The 23,071-nt window shown below is 40.0% G+C and overlaps 1 protein-coding gene across 3 annotated transcripts; it reads right to left on the bottom strand.

The window, feature by feature from the left end:
- Positions 1 to 266: 266 nt before the first annotated feature.
- Positions 267 to 18,776, bottom strand: CCNC (cyclin C). Of its 3 annotated transcripts, none has more exons than XM_050972233.1 (12): positions 18,760 to 18,776; positions 17,157 to 17,263; positions 13,553 to 13,637; positions 13,238 to 13,307; positions 11,714 to 11,765; positions 9,067 to 9,122; positions 7,788 to 7,823; positions 6,287 to 6,378; positions 5,071 to 5,138; positions 4,711 to 4,790; positions 2,659 to 2,777; positions 267 to 2,002 (listed from the first exon to the last, which is right to left on the bottom strand). In XM_050972233.1, exons 4-12 carry the CDS (start codon positions 13,274 to 13,276, stop codon positions 1,948 to 1,950), a joined length of 597 nt encoding a protein of 198 aa, XP_050828190.1. In that variant the 5' UTR covers positions 13,277 to 13,307; positions 13,553 to 13,637; positions 17,157 to 17,263; positions 18,760 to 18,776; the 3' UTR covers positions 267 to 1,947. The 3 variants fall into 3 exon arrangements, with proteins under 3 accessions (XP_050828190.1, XP_009091585.1, XP_030091517.1); XM_009093337.4 differs by lacking the exon at positions 18,760 to 18,776 and adding an exon at positions 18,172 to 18,300; XM_030235657.2 differs by lacking the exon at positions 13,553 to 13,637 and having other exon boundaries at positions 18,760 to 18,775.
- Between the last annotated feature and the right edge of the window lie 4,295 nt (positions 18,777 to 23,071).

Below are 23,071 nucleotides of genomic sequence, written 5' to 3'. Positions count from 1 at the left end.
GAAATGCCTTAAGAAATTTCTAGGTACTATTAAGAAGTGCCTGACATTTTATCTCTGAGATTTCAGTCCCATTTTGCTTTAGGTGTGAAGTAAAGTCTGCAAAGACTCTTCAGCAGCAAGAAAATATTTAATCATTTTAGTCAGTATTCTTAATTAATTCCCCAATTCCAAAACATGAACTTTCCTGGCAGATTACATGGTATATGTGAGAAGACTGATGCTTACCTAAAGAATAGCTCCTGTTTAATTACTCCACACAACAAAGGTCAAGTTGCTTTGATTTATTTCTATTCCCCAAGTCCACATTACAAATCACACATTTTAGACTTCAAGAAATGAAAGCAAAATAGCCAAATTCCACTTCATCAATCAAGTGTCTATAAAAGGTATGGATCAAATGGCAACCAAGTAGCAAAGACCAAAATGTATTTTTTTTCCACCTCACCAAAGTGTCTGGGGCTGGTGTACATAATGGTTTATGGAAATAACCTGAACAGAAATAAATGCTAGTAGCCTAATGGGCTACATATAAAAACACTTCAGTTATATGTCACTGAATGACCAGCCAATTACAAAGACAGTATTTGCAAAAACAGGTGGGGTTTTTTTAAGGGGCCAGTTTTTTTGAACCAAGACACATCACAGAGCACACATTTTTAATCTCCCTCCAGGATTCCAGAGCAGTGAAATGTGTTGTTTCAGGAAAAAAAAAGAAAAAAAAAAAAAAGAGAACAACGTTACTGAAGTTTACCATTCAACTTTTATACTTGGGCAAGTTGGCATTATCATTCAAAATAAAGTTGTACAGAACTTAGAAACAAAATTATCTAAAAAAATCAAGTAATCAATTAAGGCCAATTCCTGTCTTCAGTGGGATATTTGCCTGAGTAAGGAACGCAGGATATGGCCTTCTGTTTGAAGAAATTACATTTTCTCCAGCACAAAGGTAACCAAGGAATCCCATTTCAGTTATTCTAGAGTTGCTCCTAACATCCCAATTAAAATTAGCCAGTATGAAGCTCACCAAACACTTGATCCTCTTAAATAAACTCTCTAATGAACCACACAAATTCACACTAACAGTGAAGGCAGACTAACAGTGTATATCTTTTCTACAAAAAAATTCACCAAAAATAAAAAGCAATAATATCCAGATTTGTACTTGATTGTGAAATATTCCGATTGTACCATACAGTATGTTTATTTGAAAAAAAAATTACTAGTATGTTGGGTTGTCTTAATTTCTAACACTTGAAATGTTTCAGAAAACTGCAGAATCACTATACATATTGCACTTCTCTGGCAAGCTGGGCTACTGTATCATGGCAAAAACAACCAAGTAGATTTACTGAGGAATATAGCTTTTTAAACCCAAAAATAGCAACTGACTTTCTTTCCTGCAGTTTTCATTAGAACTGTTAGAATATTCTTTACAGGCTTTTCTAGGCATTTGTTTTTGAAGGACTGTGTTACTTGTTGCAGAATCTGTATTTATTTTTTTTAAATCAACAAAACTGAAGGTAATGGATAGATTCAACATAGAGTGCACTATCTTCCTTCAGTCACAAACAAAATGAAGACAACACAAGTCATTAATACAGTTACATTTAGGCCTCGGGTTACTGTCACTCTAAAAATAGTTCACCTCAACACAAATAAAACCAATAATGAACTATCTGTTTTGAGTGAAAAACATTAATCTTTTGCAGCTTGGTTTAAAGTTTGATTCCTTACACTGAAAAATCTTAGCACATTTGTTCCAGCGTCAGAGAAAATGATGTAGTTTTAGAGAAAAAGCTTTCAAAATGCTTGACACAAACAAGCTATTTATTCTTCGAGTTCTTTGTCAAAGATGTTACTAAAACCTTCTGTCCATTTCATGAACACAGGAAATATCCCAGGATGTCTTGAGTCAAAGTGGTCCATAAAGTAATTCTTTGGAATGCCTTAAGATTGGCTATAACTAGAGTTCTGGCTACCATTTGGACCCTGTTCTCCTTCACTGTTGAAGAAAACAAAAACATGTATCTTCAATAAGAAGCATTACATTACATTTTTATCTTTTTTTTTTTAATTAAAAAATACAGTATTCTGAAAGTAATAAAAATCTTTGGAAAGAAAATACTTCAACATATACATAAATAGGTCAAAATGTTCTGCTCAGTTTAATAAAAAAAATGCAAATGTTATTCTCAGCATGCATAAATAACTTCACTGTATTTATGTGAATAACAAATTCAATATAAACCCATGAAGCTGCCTGCTGAATCTGCTTCTGAAGTCAACACTGCGAAGTTCACATTACATAAGCATGTGCACAGGAATTTGCATGTGCAGATTCCCAGCAGCGATATTTAATCACAGTAATTAAATACGACATCAAGCAGGCCCAGTTCCATTGAATCTGGCCCAGCCGTGGAGCTTCACACTGGGGTTCCTTACATTTGCTGAGCTGTATTGATCACATTCTAATCACATTAACACTCTCTGTAAGATAATGTTATGCTTCCCACTAGCTCCTAAATAATCAGACTGGTTTTGTATCAGAAATGTCTGCACTGTAAAAACATACCCCACACCTTGAATTAAACATTTACACATTCTTAAGATCATAGTGTAGATTTTCCACAGGAAAGATGAAATAAGGAAGTACCATACCTGTTTGGAGGTGGTTTTGGTTTAGGCATTTTACTAAGAATAGTAGCCATCTCTTTTCTCTCATCAAAGTTCTTCCACTGCTCATACAGCTTCAGAATAACCCTGATTATTTCTAAAATCTGTATTAGAAAGAAAAGAGAGCCTAAGGTCAGACACAATAGTGATTTTATCTTTGTCATAGCCTGTTTAAGTGTGCAATTAACTAAACAGGCCCCAAGCTGAAACTAAGCAACACAATTTTCATATTATAAACAGAGCTGTCTCACACTTAATCTGGTCCCAGAAAAGCATTCAGTTAGTTTTTTGATTAATTGTGAATCAAAGCCTGAACAGAATACTTTCCCTTTCGACTGTATTTACTGCTTCTCTTCCCCTGCAAACTAAATACCATTTTATTTATTTATTTATTTGCAACTACTGTCACAGCCTATAACTGAGCTCCTGGGAAAATACAGACTTGCATGCATGACTGCATCTATATGACCATCCATGATCAATACAGTAATTGATGATTATCAATGTTCCATACATATCAGGGGAACAGTGTGGGAAAACAAAAGCCCCAAACCACAAAACATTCATCTGAACTCTTTCCTTCCAAGGAACAGAGCCAAGGAGTTTTTAAATACTTCTTACATTCTTATATACATAAAATACGAATTCTTGACACTGCATATTCTGCTTCTGGAAGTGTAAGCATTCCATACCAGTTTGGACTTTCTATCTACCTTAATTTCCTTTAAATTTCTAATGCAATATTCTATATAAAAGCTGGTGCAATATTCTATATAAAGCTGGAGAATATTTCATTCATAATATGTTTCATCATTATCTAAATTAATAAAGTAGAATTTACTTTCTTTATTCTTTTTAATACACAATCTTTGATTAAATGCTAGAGCAATATATTTTGTCCTTGAAACGAAAGTCACAGTTCATGCTTCACCATGTCCATGGTGTTTGTGTGAAAAAAATCAAGCTCAGGCTTTATCACCGACCCAAGACCCAATACAAGTAAACATTCAAAGATACTCAGTATCAAGCTTATGGTAATTTTATCTATTAAATATAAGTTGCTTCTCCTTGGCTGCCAGTTTATTATCACCCTGCCTTTAAATGTATGACAGCATAATTCACAGAGCTCTCCATGCAGCATAGCATCCACATTATGTTTACATTTCAAGACAAATCCTGGAATACAAACACAGTGCCATAACATCAGTGGGATAAAGGGCAATACCAAGGGCATAGAGAGAAATGGTATTTCTCAATCATAACAGGCTTGTTAATTCCAGACACTCAGTTTCTAAAAAAGACTGAAAACAAAATGTGCTGAGCGAAACAGTGCAATAAGGAATATGAGTACTACTTCGACCTGGTTGCTAGAGCTAAATAAAGGTTAAAGAAGCCAACCTAAAAAGTAAAAGAAACTAGTGAGGATGAAGAACATTGTTACTACAAGAACAACTGTACCTTGAAACCTAATAAATTAATGAAGGGGATTACTGACATTAGAATTTGCATTAGCAGGGAACTCAACTGAATGATCCTGGTGTCTCCCTGCTTAGCACTGACTGAAGTCATGGTGCTAGGGATCCTGAAAGTGTCAAAAATGTTCTACACTATGCTACACTCTGAACATGTATAGGGAGAAAATGAGAATGGTGTGCTGACATGATGCTGAAAAGTGAATCAGAAAATCACACGCACGTGAACTTAAAGTCAAACTTGTACAGACAATCTTCTGTGACAGAAAAATACTGGGGATTCTTTTTCTGGCAAACAATGTAAAAGATATTTGGTTTATATTTCTGTCTGGAACATGGCAATACCAACAATGCTCTTCTATTATGAAGTGGTTTTGTCCTGACTTTCAGAGCAGAGTGATAACCAAATAACCTGACATTGTCTCCTTTCCAAAGAGATCTGCCTAACTGCAACAGCATCTAACAAAAGCACTGAGTTCAAATCAGTATTGCAGATGTGTAAGACAACCATGACTACCATTTCTGGTCAGTCCATAACAAGTGGTGGGAATAAAAAACTGAGTACCTTTTCCATATCAACAGACAGCTCAGCAAACCATTGCCTTGCATCCTTCTGCTGGACGACACAGGCCACATGTAGGCAAGCTGCAAAGATCAGGTGACATGGACATTGAACAAAGATACACTCCCAATACAGTCAGAAACATTCGTTTTTTTTATAAATCCTATACAGTTCAACAAAGAAAACTCAGAATTGATTATCTGACTTTTCTTTAAGGCTTTTTAAGTTGCAAGGTGACAGTGTCAGTGCTGTATGAGACAACCTGAAGCACCTTATGAGGGCACTCTGAGGAATGCTTCTGATGGGACAGTGCACAGAATACACCCAGATAAACATGACCAAGAGACATTACTTGTTACTTACCTAGAGCTATCATGAAAGGAGGGTACAGCAGACAAAGATCAGTTCTGTATGTGTCATTCACTATCCTCCTGTACAAAAAAGAACTTGTAAGTATCTTCCTATTCACCTTTAGACTATATTCCTTCAAAAACTGCTGTTGGTTTACAAATATTTTGTCAGTTTTCCAGACGGTCGAAGCAATGAGGCTGCAGGGCAAAATATCAAGGAAAGAGATCTTTTCCCTTGTAAAAATCTCTTAAAGCCTTTCTTTTTTTCCCCTTATAGTCACAGAAGCTTATTTGGAAACATTCTTTTAGTACATACATGTCTTTCTGCCGTGGATGTGTATGTATACCATCAAATAATTATCTGTTTCACAAATAAGTAAAGGCTAGCATAAAAGTAGTACTTCTACTGTCTTTCTGAATTTGAAACAGTTGAAGAATAAGAGTTCTGCTAACACAGTGAAAAAACCCTATATATTTGCTCCTACCTCTACTGTAAAGCAGGGCAACCCTTGATGTCTGGGAGAAATGATGCATCTGACTCCATGGATATCAGAAGGCTAATTAATTACTTTATTATACTATATTATTCAATGCTGTATTACATTACATCTAACTGAACCTGCACAAGCACTCACCCAACTCAACTGCCCAGAATCTCGTGACTGTCAGCTGACAGCCCTGACACACATGGATTCAATTGGTAAATGAATCAAAACACTCATACCAGAATCCAATTACCAATTCTCTTCAGGTAAACAATCTTCCACAATGCATTCCACTTGTGAACAACAAGAGGAGCAGCAATTGAGATAAGAATTGTTTTTTCTTTCTCTGAAGTTGAGAGAATGTGAATCCCAGAAATATCCCTGGGAAGTTGTGCCCTGCTTTTCCCTGTGAAGAGAAATGCGGCTACAAACCTCCCATGACAATGTTGACAGAAAGGAACTTCCTCTACTCATAGTCACCATTCAGTAAAGCTGAAACTGTGCCATTAGAGCTAGTCTAACAAAATAAAAATTAGACCACTGCAAAGTAAAATCATTACAGGGCTAAAGACAGAAAAAGTTAATTCAGGGACATATACCTGCATAGGTTAACTAGGACACCCTTTCTATTCAAATATGGCTAAGCCTGCTTGGTTCAGCAAAAGCTTAACTACTTTTGAAGCATAACTGTTAAACATTTGCTTTCTTGATGAAAGGAGGAACTATTTCCATTGTCTTCATTACCATGCGAGAGGTAGCAGCATGTCTTCTTGGCCCATATCTTGCACATATTGGAGCAAAGGTCTATAAGGATGATATACTATCAAACAGCAGTCCTAGAAAAAAATGTCATTGGGACAGAAGTTAGATTTCAATTCAGAGCATGTTGTCAGTTCGTGTTAAAACATTAGGTTTACAAGTCAATTACTGATTTATATTTTTTTTAATAGCATCTTAACACCTAGCCCTGCTCTAATGAGGGCAGTGCTCTCTCTAGAATACCATTACACAGCACAGTTGCCAGTCTGTCAATGTCCTGTCCCTAAGAGACACAGAGAGTCACATCTGCAGCACACTGAAACCTCATTTGCTTACAAACCCGTAATTCCCACTTGGAAATACAAAACGCTGCCAGAAAACAGTCTGCTACTAAATACCATACATGGAGAGTATGCCAAAATAATTGATGCTGGTTTGGAAAGAAAGAAAAGAAAAATTCCACTGCTCTCAAATCCCCTGATTTCAGGTCCAGGTAAACAAGAAGGAATAATCCCCTTGCTAAAAGCAGCCAAATGTGTGGATACTACAGGGAAAAGCCACATTAAGTTACATGTGCTGAACACTTACGTGAAACACCATTACTGCACACACTAAATACTGCATAGCATACTGGAAAAATAAGTGAATCCCCAAAACATAACTTCTTGTAAATGCAACTGCTTATGCTAAAACTCCTGTAAACAAAACTCAAGAGTTACTGCCATGTATAGCAGAGGTATCAAGGACTAAATCTAAACAGGAATTGAAAACCTGTATTAAAATTACTTGTAGGTACAAAGAAAAGCTTTGATCTGATCTCCTCCGTGTTCAGTTCCCAAAACGTATTCCCCTATCTGCTGTCTAAGTCACTAAGCTGCTTCCTGGTTTCTCACTACTTTTCTCTGCATTGGAGGAGAACTACTCTAGTACAGTAGTACTAGAGTTCAGTGCTTAACCCATCCAAGTCCAAGCCATATGCAGAAATCAGGCACTACTTTGTCCAAGCCCTGTAAGAAGCCTGGGTTGCCTCCTTTCAGCTATCAAATACAGCAATGGGATAGCTACTCTTACAAAAATCAGGTATGGTTCTTTTCTTTGAAAAGGTCTGGAAGAAAATGTCCCACTGTGCTCCTTTCATCCAACAGCCTAATAGTTACAGCACCATCTCAGAAAATGGGAGGCCTGAATTCGGTTTCTCAGAGGATTCTAACCCACATCTCACTTCCTAGAAGGTTCATTATTAGGTTGTTATAGACTAGCCTGAATGGGATAGTACCCACACCTTCTGCTAGAACACGTATGTGTAGCCTCAGATTCTTCTAGGCAAAAAGAAGAGGGCATAGTAAGAATACAACTCTTCATGGTCTTAACTGGCCATTCATCTAGGGAAAAAAAGACACTGACATCCCAGTCTCTGCATCAGGACTTAGATACAGCTACCTCTCCCACAAAAACAAAAGGAGTTCCACCAAAAAACCCAACCTACCATTAATTCTAAGAGATAGAATTCACATTCTAGTATCTGTAAAGAAGCAAAATCACAGTTAATAAGCAGTATGTTTCAGCTAGCAGAAAGAATTAACTGACACACAGTTTAACATCACAAATGCACAGGAATTCTCAACAACTATTCCCAACAGTCCTAAATGCATTTTATCTGAAACTACAAAACCAAACAAAAATGAAACTATTATTTGGTATTGCCTTATCACTACTATAACTCCACTCCAGTCATAGTAACAAACAAGTTAAATATTTTGCATCAAGTTTGCTATGAAAGACTGCTTCATTGGCAGCATTTGCCTGATTTCTTTCGACACCTGGTAGCAGCAAATTGTTCCCAGTGCATAAAAACTTCACAGCAATAGAGAAGTTCTTTTGTAAAATTAGAGCATCTTCATCAGCTCACTAACTTGTCAAATAGCGTTTCAAAACATTTTCAGATTTAATTTCATATGAAATTTTCTGTGCAATTGTAGCAATTAAATCAGCTCTCAATCTCAATACAGAAGGTGATGTATTGATGACATGAAGGAAAATACTGGACTTCTTTGACTATACGAAAGCAGTACTCCAAAATGTATTTCCATTTGCCTTTATCTATAAAATAGCAGTGCAGTTTCATGGTAAGATCTTAGGGATTTTACATTCTGATGTATCATTTTGCTTTCTAGATTGGGTAAAAAGCAAACCAACAAAAATAGTATTTGTTACAGCCAACCTAAAACTATTTAGATGTTTAGCTTTCAAAATTCTACAGCACAGGTCAAAATTGGTTTAAAGAAAAACTACAAATCTTCTCAGTATTGTGGCTGAGAATACCTTCAAAATCACTGGTAAATTTTAAAGTACTAATTAAAAACTATTTTTCAAGAGCCATTAAATTTTACAGGCAAAAAAAACCCTGCTTTCTGTAAGCCAACTGCTCATGTGTGCAAGCTTGGAAGCATTCCAGGTGCAAAGGCCATTTACTTTCCCTGGAGCACTGTATTTGTAACCAAGAACATTCAAAAAATCTAAATCTCTTTTCTCATCATGCTATAAAAAAACTACCATTTCAGTCACCCTACCACATCAAAGGAAAGGAGTTTATGTAAGATTTTTATTATTTTTAAAAGTAACTTTCCCAATATTCTATACAAAACTAATCATGAACATACCTGACATATGAGTAGGAAAATATTTCTTTCTTAGTATTTAAAAGAAAGAATTTCCTGATAACAATTATTTATTTGATCAAGTTGTATTTCAAATAGCATACTTACATGGTTCATCCTATAAGGAAACTCCTTTGGAAAGGCATATGAAAACCTAGTTTTCACTACAGTAAACAGAAAAAAGTATGTTAAAAATAACGTAACTAATACTTTTACTTCTTTCCCTTTTTATTCATTCATCTGTATATAGCCCTTCAAAACTACGTGGCAGCACAACTTTCAGTTTGTGGCTTTCAGTACAAAAGGCTTGTATTTCAAAGAGAAGAGGTAAGTTACAAGAATTAAGGTCCTGAAAAGGAAAGAGAAATACACCTGAAACCCAGATTTGCACAGATACTCAGCCAGACATTTGACTGCTGCTTTGGACACTACTAAGTCTTCTGGTTATCCACCAATTAGATCAGGGATAGCTAACTTCCCATGAGTTATCATTCACAGAGCTCTCCAGCTGCTGATGCTCAGGATCTCAGTAAAAACACTAAATCCAAATGGAATTTTCATGTTGGAATTTTTACATAGGTTTGATCCTTCAACATGGAAGATTTTAAAGGAACTAATGAAGTCTTAGAAAAGCAAGCCCAAGGGCAGGGTAAGAGAGCTCATCTAGACTTCTTGCAGGTCCATACTGTAAGTATTATCTCCAGTTGAGATATTTAATTAATCTTTGTGTATTTTACAAGGAGAATGAGTACAGTTAGTGCACTGGTAAGAAGCACACTAATATGCAAAACCAGAGTGATTTCATGTTTGAAATGCTGAACAAAGCAAAACAAAAGTTAGAATGCTGAAGAAAAACAAGAACACTTGAAGATCTGGATTTGACTTTTGTACACATAAAACATTTAAAAAGCTATTTTAAGTCATTGTCATCCAAGGAAAACATGTAACATTTAACATCCTGGAAGTAGACAATATTCCTTATATTAATGACAGACAGTATATTATTAAATGATAATATCAATACTACTTCCAGAAAATCAGTATGACATTCAGTTCAAAGAAAAGACAGCATCAGACCTCTGGACCAAAGAATTCACCATTTAGGCCTAGGGTGAACTTTGCTAGAAAATTTGCTGTAGGACACCAAGACTGGGCTACTGGTTAGAAATTTTAATCACTTCAAGAAAGAGAAGAATTAATAATAGAGTTTCTCAAGATGTATGCAAACTGAAGATGTACATGGTAAAAAAAATACCAATTTGAGAAAGAAGATAGGGAGAAAAAGCATTTTTCCCACAAAGCAAGCTGCAGACACAACCACTACACGGAAGCTGTTGTTTTAGTGAGATGTGTTAACACAAGAAAAACCTTTTGAAGAGGTTGTTGAAAACCAGGGTAAGATCATCTTCCTTACAAAGGAAGCAAGTGTTATTAACTTCATGTTGCTACTGAGCTAAAAGCAAGCAAACCTCTTAAACCAGCCACTATTACATTAGTTACCCCTTTTGATAGCTTGTTTTCACTTTTACTTGTTTTGCCTCATCTTTTCTTGCCTTTGGTATTAAGACCTCCCAAAAACTGCTGTGTGCTACTGAAGCAACTCTGGTAAAGGAAGAGCAGGTAGAATAAAAGAGTAAATGCTTGGAGAAAGCCTGTTGCCTGTCCCCACTTCCATGAAATGCACAGCACTTATCAGGGCTGACAGGACTTCTAGGTCTGAAGGAAGAGCCGTGAGGAAAATCTTCTATAGGGTCCTGAGACTGGAATTCTGAGAAGCAGCACAGCCAATAACTAGATGTCCAAGTAAAATCAGCTGTTGTGTGTTTACCAAAACCCATCTAACCGTCTCACGCATCAAAACTTCCACACAATGATGCTTCTGATGTAAAAATAGCAACTCTCAGTGCTAAACCCAGTACTGGTCTTGGTCATGCTGGCACCAAAGATGTGTTTCAGTTCCTGGTGGCAGAACTGTCACACGGCCAGCCCCATGGACTGATACACTCTCTGCATCTGGAGGCTGCAGATGCAGCCAGTCACCTGTCCCCTCAACGGCTGACCTACATTTGGAAGAGCACAGCCAGGAATTGCCCACTGAGAGCAGCTGGACCTTCTGGGTCAGATAACAGCATTCAGCTAAGGAAGACATCACTTCAAGAATTTGATGGATGACATGTAAGTTACATGAACTGGGAAATACAAATACAAGAGGGAAAGATAGAGAATTGAGTAATTACAGTGTAATTTTATTGGATTTATTATGAACAACTGTTCAAAAAATATGTTTTTAGAAATAAATACCATGCGCAAAGACTAATTTTATGATGGAGAAAAAAGAATTTTAAAAAATCTGAAGGTATACAGCCTACCAAAAATTCTTAAAACGGGGTATTTTCACAGAGCCATACCTTTTACTAAACAGGCAAAGCTGTAAATTTCCAATTCTATCTTTGGGTGGTTCAGAATTCAATTTACTACTCGAAGTTGTTTATAAATTTCAATAGTTTTATTTTATGACTTTGTTTTCACTTATGCTTGGCATAAGTTCCAACCATAATCAACCAAAACTAATACAGAATGGACCCTTCTGTCTCTGTATTTGGAAACACAAGCTATTTATTCTAAATGGTTTTAACTGGCTCTTTAAGTCCTCCATGATTTGATAAAAAGCTATCTTTTAAAAAAAGCAAAGAAAACAACTGATCTCCCTACAGAGATACTTAATTAGAGTGTAATGATAATTACTGATACTTACATACAGAAGTAGCAGCAGAAATCAACCTTGTATTTGAAACAACACCAAATTCCTGAAGAAAAAGAAAGGTAAATGAGGTGAACCACCTGAAACACCATACACTCACACTATAATCAAATTAAAATAATGGCTTCTTACTAAATTGGGCTTCCTTTTGCAGTATTGTAGTGTTTGGTTTTTCCCCCACCCCCTTTTTGTTTTTTTTTTTCCCTTAAGGTAAACAGGGCTAAACTCTACCTAGGAGTTATTTCATTGATTACTTTCTTGGTTGTTTGTGAGGAACAGTAAAGATTTATGAAAGGTACAAAAGCACCAAAAGCTCAGCTGGCTAACATTCTTTTTATAAAATTGAGAAGAGGGCTTCAAGGAGGTTATTTTTTTCCTTATCCCATTTGGAGAGAAAACTGTCTTTAGAAACCTGCCATTATCTACCCTTTTTAGTTATGTTTTTGTAAAGTCTTAGCTCCTGTGCTGAGACAGTCAGCAATCAGAAAATTCTCTGTATAGAGTGCTCTTCCAGAGAGGTCCATAGCTGAATCAATAGTGCTAAAGCTGCAGAAGCTTTAGGAAGGCTACACAGGAAGGAAGGCTACACAGACTTCTAATTTAAGGTACATCTACATATATACACTTTACGTCTGTGCCTGCTTAAATGCTCATTTAACAGGCTGGTAGAAAAGCACTCTCTCCAACACTCTCTTTCTTCCTTGATGCCTTCCAAACACTGAAGAGTGTCACAGTACTTGTACAGACAACAGTATCACATGTCACCACTAGTTTAGTAGTGGATGTTTCTACCATCCATTAAGTACTTGAGCTCCTTCTGTAAAACTCCTTAGTGCTGAATACAATAAAGTGGCCAATTTGACTTTTTTCCATTACACAGACATTTCTCAAACAGCTGTAAACTTGCTGCATTACAGAGGACTAAACAGCAGCACCCAGCTGATGCTAACTCTTGGCCACATTCAAAGGGGAGTACCAATGGTGGAGGCATGGAGCCCTCTCACCACAACCCCTAATGAATCATCAGTTCCTTATGATAAATTCTCAAGGACAGAGCATGAGCTACAACATACTTTTAATCCAAGTAATGAAAGTGTGGTAAACTCTGAGGATCCCTTGCTATATGAAACAGAACAAGATAATTAGGAAAAAAATTCCAATTATGTTTTAAAGTTTGAGTAAACATAAATAAGGAGAAACACACCAGAAAGGAGACACTGCTTAAGATATATACAATTTAAGATACAGTGTATGTAAATATTTAAACACTGTGTGACAGTGAAACAGCTATTTAAAATATTTTTTTCAATTTTCAGAGGCACTTCAGGGTTACTAATTCAGACAAATTTTGAAGGCCTTCTCTGTCTCCTTTTCTTAAATGCTGTAGAAATCTATGCAAAAAAGAGAAGGTTTCAACCCCCAAAGCATGAAGAAAGACAAAAAATTTGAAAGTCCTAAAAGTTTTCTTTCTCTCATACATCACATAATGTTACATTAAAAAATTGTAATACTTCATACCTCTACTTTGGATGCCAAAAACACACACGTAGGAGCCATTAATACTGGATCTATACTTTTTAGGGAATATCTGAAATGTTACAACAAAATTATAATATGTTGTTTCATACATGTAGAACGATTAATCTATTAAGAGCACCACACTTCCTTTTGAAAAAGCAAAGCTTAAGTTAACTTTATTAAAGCATAAAAGCTTTACACCATTCAGAAAACAAAAGTGGCACTGTTTTTAATACAGAACTGCATTTTTAAAGGGCTACCAAAATGTGCCTAGCAAATGTTTTATTCTTGTACCATCATAGTAAACAGTCCTACCTGGCATAGAATCTCTTGAAGTAGACTGTAGCAGTGGCAATAACTTGTTGTCTTAATTTAAGATGTTCACCTAAAGCCTGGATAACTTAAAAAAAAATGAACAAAAGCTTGAGTTGAGTTTTTTTTAAACAATTTGACACCAAGTAGCAAAGGGTCTCAAAACACAGCTAGTGCTGGGGATTCTAAGGAGCAGCACCACAGTCTTCTCCCTCTGTTGCTCTAGAGAGACAACACGCTGCTGTAAACCTACAGACCTGCAGGTGAAGAACCGCTGCCTCCTGAAGCTTGGGGACACCTTCAAAAAGGAAAAGGAACTTTGACTTCATTGTGTACAAAGTGAGTATGACCTTTAAGAAGATGACAATGCAAATCTCAGAAGGGTAAAGCTCAGGTATTCCATTCTAGAGCAAAACAAATTCAGACACAGGAAATATAAATCCTCAGCTCTTCAGTGCCACACAAAATGCATGGTATTTTTTCAAACATGTACAACTGCCAACACAACCACGGTCATTAAATTTGGCTGAGGAAGCAGGTGTTAAAAAAATGACATATTTAGTCTAGGGAGAGGGGGTGGGAGACCAGAGGATGCAGTCAGCTGCTCCATCACAGTGGTCCTCTGCCAGTTGGCCAAGAAACAACCCTGGTGTCATCTGTGCAGGTAGCTCTTGTTTGGCCTCCCAGGCAAAGGAAAGGTGCCAAGCAAATTAGATGCATTAAGCTGGGATTAAGAGCAGGAGTTGGATGTAAAGAATGGCACAGTGAAACATAAGGTTGTTACTTGTTATTTTTCCCATGCTTCTGCACTGCCATTATTCTGAGAACTGCTCGGCTCTTGAAGACTCCCTCTTCTTTTTTTCCTCCCTCATGAGAAATGTCAAAAACAGTATTTTAAAATACACTTAAGTAGATACTTAAAATATGTACAGCAAGACCAAGACAGTGATCATTGGTAGGAAAAGCAAACATTTCTGTTGTCAATCACCACTAAATTCTTAGTCTCTACTTAAACACTCAAGTAGAGAGTTTTTTGCCCATGCTGTTATCACATATCCTCTGCAAACAGCCAGGGTACACGTCTGTCACCCACTGGCAAGGCCCAAAGCAACACTAAATCCCTGCCTGTGTCATATCATTCTTTTTCTAGAGAAGAATACCAAACTGGGACTAGGTTTCACAGTGACAGTAGGACAAGCAATACTTCTAAAAAGGGTGTTAAACCCAGTATGCAATGCCTGTACAAATATTAAACATTTGATCAGCATATCTTGGGAGCTTGGGAAGAATTTTTGCCTTTAATTTGACCAGGGGGCTAAAAAGCTGTCCCACTACTAGGGCATCAGAAAAATTCAAGTATTAGGCTAAACAGAATTCTCCAAATATGTCTCATACTCCCATGGGATTTTCAGGAATGGTTAGGCCATCTGCTGTCATAGAAAAATCAAGTGTGGTTTAGAAGAAAAAAATGGACAAGAGCCTAGAGAGACTTAATGAAATGGAAGCTTGTATATGCTGGGAAAAAGTCCAATGCTTGTATTTATTTTACTATATGAAAATATTAAAATTTGAAAAGAAACTATAAGATCAGATCATTTATTCTTGTATGCTTAGAAAGTAAGCAGTTTCAGTAGTTTGGGTTTTTTTAATAAAGATTGTTTTAAATTTGAGTATTTTTAGTAGCCTCTAACATACATTACTGCTTCTGCCCAAAACCAAAAAGGGAAAACAACTAATACACTTCTCAACCAAAACCAGTTAAGGATTGGTGATCCAAACAGAGAAATCAACATCAGTTTATTTTTTCAAACTACTTTAGAAGATGATCTTTTTCCTTCTCTTCATAGCTGCAGGGAGCCATACAATCAGTTAGTGATCTACTGTACTTGTTTTCCAATGAGAAAGCAGCAGGAAATTGCCCCTCTCCATGCAGATTTTAATTGCTTCAGGGAACAACCATCTCCTGGGCTGACACACACTGAATGTGACATGCTGGGGCCAAGCCTCATCTGCTCTCAGGTAGTGCAGATGGGAGACAAGGGGGGACCCAAAGCAGGGTGTCTGTTCAGAGGAAGGCAAGGATACAGCACATCGAGGGTTTGAACACAGCAAGCTCTGCCTGAGCACAGAGCAGCCCTGCCCTCTGTCCTGCACTGTCCTGCCCTCTTTGCTAGAGAGGGGCAGAAAGCCCAGCACCACTCACTCCTGCAGAGTAGGCTGTATTTGAACAGGCACAGGGGAGATACTGGCAGAGCTGCTCTCCAGCTGCCCCCAGTCAGTCACCTGCCTTCAGGGGAGGCGAGCAGTGCCAAGGAAAAGAACCCTGGGAACCACAAACCATAACTAACAAACTAACTTGTTTACTTTGTAAAGCTTTGTTTACCCAAGAAAAACAATGAAGTGAAACATTTAAAAAGCATATTTCACAGTTCAAATTAATACTAGTGAAAATTAGCATAGAAATACAGCTTTAGAAATATCCGTAACCCCCCTTTTGTCTCTTTTTGTACTATGAAGTTATGACACTTGGTTTTAAGCTCAAGAAATTTCAGGAATGGATCAAATGGGTAAATCATTGCTAGCTTGATTTCCTGATGCCCTATAAGCCATAACACAGAGGTATCCATAGTGATCATGTTTACAGCATATGCAATTGTTACAAAAATAACTGAGCTAAGAGAGAAGCAATGGTATCTTTCACAGATACCATTCCAGCAATGACATAAGATCTTCCAGTGGCTCTGGGAAAATCACTTCACTTCTCTGTCACAAGTCTGGCCAGATAGCTGAAATAAATAAGCATTCTATACTTTAAAGGACTGCTGCAAAAAAATATATAAACAGCTGCTTGCAAACAAGTTACTACTTAGCAATATGCTTTGCGTAAGGAGATTTTTTAAACTATTGAACAATTGCACAGAGAAAATGTTAAGTGTCTTTGTAATCTGATATACTCAGGTGTGGCCATTCATATGGATAGCTAAATGCTTTGCAAGATCAAGTAAATCTTAGACAACTTCACACACAAGTCCCAAATTCTTTGGGAGAACAGGCTGCCTGCCAACAGCTCTCAGAAACTTGTTGACAATTTGAGAGCCACCTGGTACTGGGAAATCAGTCAGAAGACAAAACAGGGGCTGTGTTGCAGGTTTCAGAGAATCTAAGTGAACACAACAAGATTCCAAACTGCTGTTTAACAGGACAGCACAGATCACCTAAAATACTTACCCCACCCTAAGAGCTCCCCAAAAGCCCAGGCTGAGTACTAATGCTTGACATTGAGCCTTTAATACATTAGCTTAGAAGTTTCTGCTTGCTTCTCCTCCTTTTATGTTTTGATAAGAACCTCTTGAAAATAAGAAAATTTACTGTTTCATCCTATCACAGGTTAAAATGTCATATATGCAGCTAATTAGCCGGCAAGGTCTCCTAGAATTGTGTTAGTACAAGTAACAAATTATTTATATTCCACATCTTTGTTAAAATAGGCTGTGAAAGTATATGTAACGCAAAAATGAAAACATTACAATCTCTAAGCAATTCAAACCTCCATTTAGACATGGCACATCGCACAGATTTTATGGCAGAAATAAAAAAAAAGCTTTACCATTAGTAAAAAATATCTGTAGCTTCCAATATTCTTCTTCAGTCAGAAATTTCAAGTCTTTCTGGCGTTCTTTCAATAGATCTTGTTTATCCAAAATCCATTGTAAGCTAGAGGAATGGAAAATAATTTCAGCAACTCTTTTATCAACATTATACCGTATCTCCTGTACAGACTGTGAATTAAGGCTCAGGGATAAAGAGCTTGTGGCCTCTAACAAAGCCACAAACAATCTTCTCAAGCAACTGTTCTTCAGGATTTTTTAAAGTCAGACAACTGAAACCAAAGCAACAAAAAACCAAAAACCAAACAACAAAACATGAACTACCAGGGGCTGAGATTAGCCTCTACCAGTAGCAAACTGAGCTGGCTGTACAGATCTTAGACCCTGAGAGTCACTAACAAGGTTTATGTTGCAGCCATTTCATTACGGGCACCATTCAACCCTTGACCACGCGCTCAGCATGAAGTGTTTCGGGGCAGAATCACAGAATCAATCAGGTCGGAAAAGACCTCTGAGACCAGTCCAACCCATGACCGAACACCACCCCGTCAACTACACAGAGTGCCACGTCCAATCTTCCTGAAACACCTCCAGGGACGGTGACTTCACCGCCTTCCCGGGCAGTCCGTTCCAGTATCAATCACACTTCCTGACGTCCACCCCAAGCCGAGGCCCGGCTGCCCCACCGCCGGGGACAGGCGTGTCAGGGACCCGAGCTCCCGCACTCCGCCGCTGGAGCCCGGGCTGCCGCGGGCACCCACACCGGGACGCGACTCCTGTCCCGGAGCGCCCAAACGCTTCCCGAGCGGCGGCTGAGCGGGGCCGGCCCGGGCTGCTCCCGCACCCCAGCCCAGCTCCCGCCAGGGTCCCGCTGCGAGCAGGCCCCGCCGCCCGCCCGGCGCTCCCGGGCCTCCCCTCAGCGCCGTGCCCGCAGCCCGGCCCGGCAATGAATGGACAGAGCGCGGCGGCGGCCCGCAGAACCCGCGCCCCACGCCCCGCGGCCGCGGCACCCACTAGTGAGAGCTCTGCCAGAAGTTCCCGGCCATGGGAAGGAGCGGAGCGGGGAGGAGGCGCCCGGGCCCGCGATGCCCCGGCCCCGCCGCCACAGCGCCGCCGCCCCCGCGCCGGCAGCAGGAAGGAGGAGGCGGCAGCCGCCGCCGCCGGCCGGCAACACGCGGCACTGCCAAGCGTTCCCCCGCGCGCGGGTTCCGCCCGCCCCGCCGGCCCCCGCAGCCCCGCTGGCTGGCACAGGGACACGGAGCGGGATGGGCCCGCAGGGAGGCGCCTTCCGAACCACCCGGTCCAGCCCCCGCCGTGTGCAGGGACACCTTCCACTAGGCCAGGTTGCTTAGCGCACCGTCCAACACGGCCTTGAACACCGCCCGGGATGGGGCAGCCACAGCTGCTCTGCGCAACCTGTTCAGTGCCTCACCACCCTCACATGGAAAGAATTTCATCCCTATTTCCAGTCCAAACCTGCCTTCTGTCAGTGCAAAACTGGCTGCTTCTCCCAATTAGGTCCCTACTGTAAGCAGCCAGGAAGATCCAGAGCTTACTTGTCTTGTGCTGTCTCCACCTCACCTAAATTTCCCTTGAACTTACCTGTTCCCAAGTTTTCACGGCTCAGCTTGCTCAAATTGCTGGAATTTTTCTCATCAGAGAGAGCCTCTAGAGATATTTACTTAATAATTATAGATTTAAATTACAAACAGGAAGTACATGGGCCTGCTTTCTTTCCGTGCTCTTTCCTGTGGTGGCTCTCAGCTTCTTTGTGGGATCTGAGATGTATCAACACACATATTGAGATGTATCGATATCATGCACTTTAAAACTTGGGAACAGGCAAGTTAAAGGGAAATTTAGGTTCTGTTTAGGAACTATGAAGCAGAGAGGGAAGATGCATAGGGTAAAATGGTGTCATGGTTTAAAAATTATATTCTCAAGTGTCATGTTCACACGGAAACTACTCCAGACCTCACATGACTCGCACACTTCCCTGTCCCCTTGTCCTCCCCCTTGGGTGGCTGGAGAGCAGAACTGGAGGCACAAAAGGTAAAGATCATGGACTGAGAGAAGAACAATTTACTGGAAACAGCAATGAGATAAGAAATTAACTGTAACAGCAACAGCACTAATGGCAGAGTTTACAAGAAAACAAAAGTTGTCTCTCACTCTGTGGAAACCCCCATCAATGCCAAACCACTCCCTCTGCAGTGCTATCCCAGCCTGCAAGCCAGCCTTTTTCCTGCCTTGTCCCTGGAAAATGGCATGAGGTGGCATAGAATAACCTCTAGGTCCTGGTCCTGACCCTCATGGCTACAGCAGAAATTAAGCCTGTTCTAGCTGGAACCAGGACAGATGGAGCCAGTGGTGTTTCTAAATGCCTTTGCTGGCAGAATGAGACGCTGTTCTGGCATGCCAGAGAGACTCTAGGTTTCCGACCCTGTTTATACATAGGAAGGTGGAGAAAGGAGGTAGAGAAAAAAATATTTTGCGAAGCCTTTACCCTTCCTTTCTCGGTGCAAGGAGACACCATGGAAACCACAGGCTGGGTTTGTGGGGACTCTGTGAGGGCTCTCTGACCTGACACCTTTTTCCAAAAAATATCCAGACTTTGCAGGGTATGGGAAAAGGGAAAAGGAATTTACTTTGCTGTGTCGACATCACAAAGAGGTGAACCAAATTGCCAGCAAATAGCCCAGCACCAAGGAATCATAGGCTGCTGTATAACAGAAAAGCTTGTGATTGCCTCACTGAACGTACTTAAGCCACCAAAAAGCAGCAGATCTCATGTGGTTATCACATCAAGTGAGCATCTCCTTTTTTTTCTCCATCTTTCTCTGCCTGAGCCCTGCCTTGCTCTTGCTCTGATTTAGTACCTGTGTTTTGTTCCCTCATGTTGGTGGTTTGTGCTTCTCCACAGCTGGAAGAATATGAGACATCTCTGTGCCCCAGTGGACAAGAAGGCTGATGGCATCCTGGCCTATATCAGAAACAGTGTGGCCAGTAGGACCAGGGCAGTGATGATCCCTCAGCACTGGAGAGGGTGCACCTCAAGTGCTGTGTCCCGTTCTGGGACACTGAGGTGCTGCAACTTATCCTAAGAAGAGCAACGAAGCTGGTGAAGAGTCTAGAGCACAGGTCTTATGAGGAACAGCTGAGGGAGCTGGAGTTGTTTTGCCAGGGCAAAGGAGGCTCAGGGAAGACCTTATCACTCTACAGTTCCCTGAAAGGAGGTTGTAGCAAGGTGGTGGCTGTTTCTTCTCCCAACAAACAAGTGATAGGACAAGAGGAAATAGCCTCAAGTTGCAGCAGGGAATTTTTAGATAAACTTTTTTTACCAAAAGGGTTGTCAAGTGTTGGAACAGGCTTCCCAGGGAAGTGGTGAACTTACGGTCTCTAGAGGTACTTAAAAGATAGGGAGATGTGGCACTTGGAGACATGGTTTGGTGGTGGACTTGGCAATGCTGGGTTGACTTGATGATCTCAAAGATCTTTTCCAACTTCAACAATTCTATGATTTTACACTGCAGAATGGCAGGAAATAATTAATAGAGACTGGGCAGGATATTTACCATAGCTCTGATACATGCCATTGCTGCACTCCACACTGAGCATGGGAAACAGCTCTGCTGGCCCTGTAACTGGCACCACCGTGGCTGTCTAATACTGCTGGAATGGGAGCACTTGGCTCTGCAGACTCTTGCCAGCTCCACTCCCAGACTGTCTCTCTCCCAGAAGGACAGACCTCATATTGCATGACCCCATTTCACAGCACTGCAGCAGACCACACCAGTACCAGAGCTATGGAGAGGGAAACTCTCCCTGCTCCTCAGACCAAAAAAAAAAGACAAACAAAGACTCCTTGGGGTACATGTTGCCCTGCAGTGGGACACTGCCATGCTGGAGATCCTCCCTGCAGAATGGCACCCAGGGGCCTACCAGTGCTTTGGGGGGTCCTTCTCAGCCCTGCAGCACCCCTTGAGCAAAAAGGCAAAGGTTCCTCTAGACTGGGCCATGACACTGCCTGGGATGCCTACTGCCAGGCCAGGAGGCCAGCAGCTGGTGGGGACCCACAGTGCAGGAGGGCTGATGGCCATGTGTGGATGCTACTATGACTCCATGACTCCATCTCCCTGAAGGCCCAGCTGGGAGATGCTTTCTTGGGCAGGGGCATGGCAGGGGCAGACAGGACAGAGCTTTTTCCCCTTGACATTGCTTTTGAACCTTTCTTTTCCAGGAGCTGTGTGGAGGATTGCTTTATTTACCATGTCCTCTGTGTGCGTGTGTGTCAAAACAAGCAAACGAAGATTTCATGAAACAGATGCTCAGTGCTGCCGTGTGTGCTGATGTCTGTCTCCTGCTCAGCCTCAGACCTGGCTGCTGCTCTGAGGGACATCCAGATATAGGATGAAAAAATCGCAGCCAAGAACCTGCAGGTAAAATTATACTTTGTCATATTTGTGAGATGAAATTATCTGTCAGCTCTTGCTCATCTCTTCCCCCTCTGCCCCCCTAATAAAAACCATCACAAACATATTGAATATACTTAGTAGTCCGTTGCTAGATATAAATATACACAGGATAGTTGGATAGATTTTTTTTCCCCCCAAATATGTTTCTTCCAATCCACATCTTATAAATAGCATGATAAATAGGCTAATACATGGTCAGTTTTTTTTCGTGGGTCCTCCCCCACAACTGGAAATACAATATTTTCTTTATCTCTTTCTCTTGGATGCACACAAAAACAGTCTTTGCTGATACTCTCAGGTTTCTCACATGTTTACATATTCATCTAATAACTGAAAATAGTACATATCTTTTCACAGATCTGACAATAAGCATTCTTGTTTGCCCTCTGCTGTTTAATATCCCCTCAGGAAATGAATGAGTGGTACAAAACCAGATTTACTGACTTTAATCAAGCTTCCACCAAACATGCTGAGAATGTGAGACATTTCAGGGAAGGAAAAGGGAAAAGAAGTGTAAGTGGAATTGAAAACCCCTTCCAGCTTATGTTATGTCACTTCTAATGGAAGCCTTTGTTATGATTTCACTAAGTTAGGTAATGTGACAGTTGTCCGATATTTTCCCCAATAATGGTGGTCTTTTAGGCTATATTTTGCAACATGCGAGGTGGATTGGAGGAGTGGTGACCCTGGATGTGACTTCATGTGTCAAACCAGCAGCAAGTAGCCACAAATAATATTTATACATATGAAATAAAAGTTCAGCTGCTCAGTAATGCATGTATCTGAACATAAGGATCCTGTTATTTTGAATGACAATGTCAGGGGAAAGAGGTGTATATGGGAGAATTTTTTATTTGAAGCACCATCACAGACACTTCCACTTCCACACAAAAAGCAGACTCCTGCAGAAGCAACCATTTAATATTTTATGTCAAAGAGATTCAGGATAATTTCATTAGATGGGGGAAAGACTTTAGAATAATGAGGGTTTGGTTTACAGCATGACGATAAATAACAAGGGACAGAAGTGTAATTAAAACCATCAGCTCTGTTGTGAGAACCTCTTGATGAGGATAGATGGTTCAGCTGCCTCCTACTGACCTTTGCTTAAAATAATTTTTAAAAATCAGCATTTCCACATGTTATTTCAAAGGGTTTTCCTTTCTGGGTCACAAACACTGGCATTTAACTCCTCCTTCTCTCAGTAAAACATGCAGCAGGAGTTTATATATACGCAGGATGGAGTATCATATCAATGTTGTGTTGTTTTGATTTTTTTTCCTCCTCTGGTCAGTTTGAAATGCATCCTTCACTCCTATGGCTCAGGCTTTCCATGCAGGGAGTAGCCTGTGGGTCTGGATCCTGAGCAGCTCACCCTGCCCAGGCTGGGATGGTTACTCAGGCTGTCCTTCAAACCCTAGGAGTCACACAGATCAACC

Source organism: Serinus canaria, chromosome 3 (genome assembly GCF_022539315.1).
Source record: "Serinus canaria isolate serCan28SL12 chromosome 3, serCan2020, whole genome shotgun sequence".
Classification (NCBI taxonomy): Eukaryota; Metazoa; Chordata; class Aves; order Passeriformes; family Fringillidae; genus Serinus; species Serinus canaria.
This window is presented reverse-complemented; position numbering and strand designations above follow the sequence as displayed.

Coding starts and splice junctions, on each gene's coding strand:
- CCNC (XM_009093337.4), bottom strand. CDS start 18,203: ATGGCCGGGAACTTCTGGCAGAGCTCTCACTA. Junction 17,264..18,171: donor TTCTGGCAGAGCTCTCACTA/GTGGGTGCCGCG, acceptor CCATTCCTCTAG/CTTACAATGGATTTTGGATA. Junction 13,638..17,156: donor ACAGATATTTTTTACTAATG/GTAAAGCTTTTT, acceptor TTTTTTTTTAAG/TTATCCAGGCTTTAGGTGAA.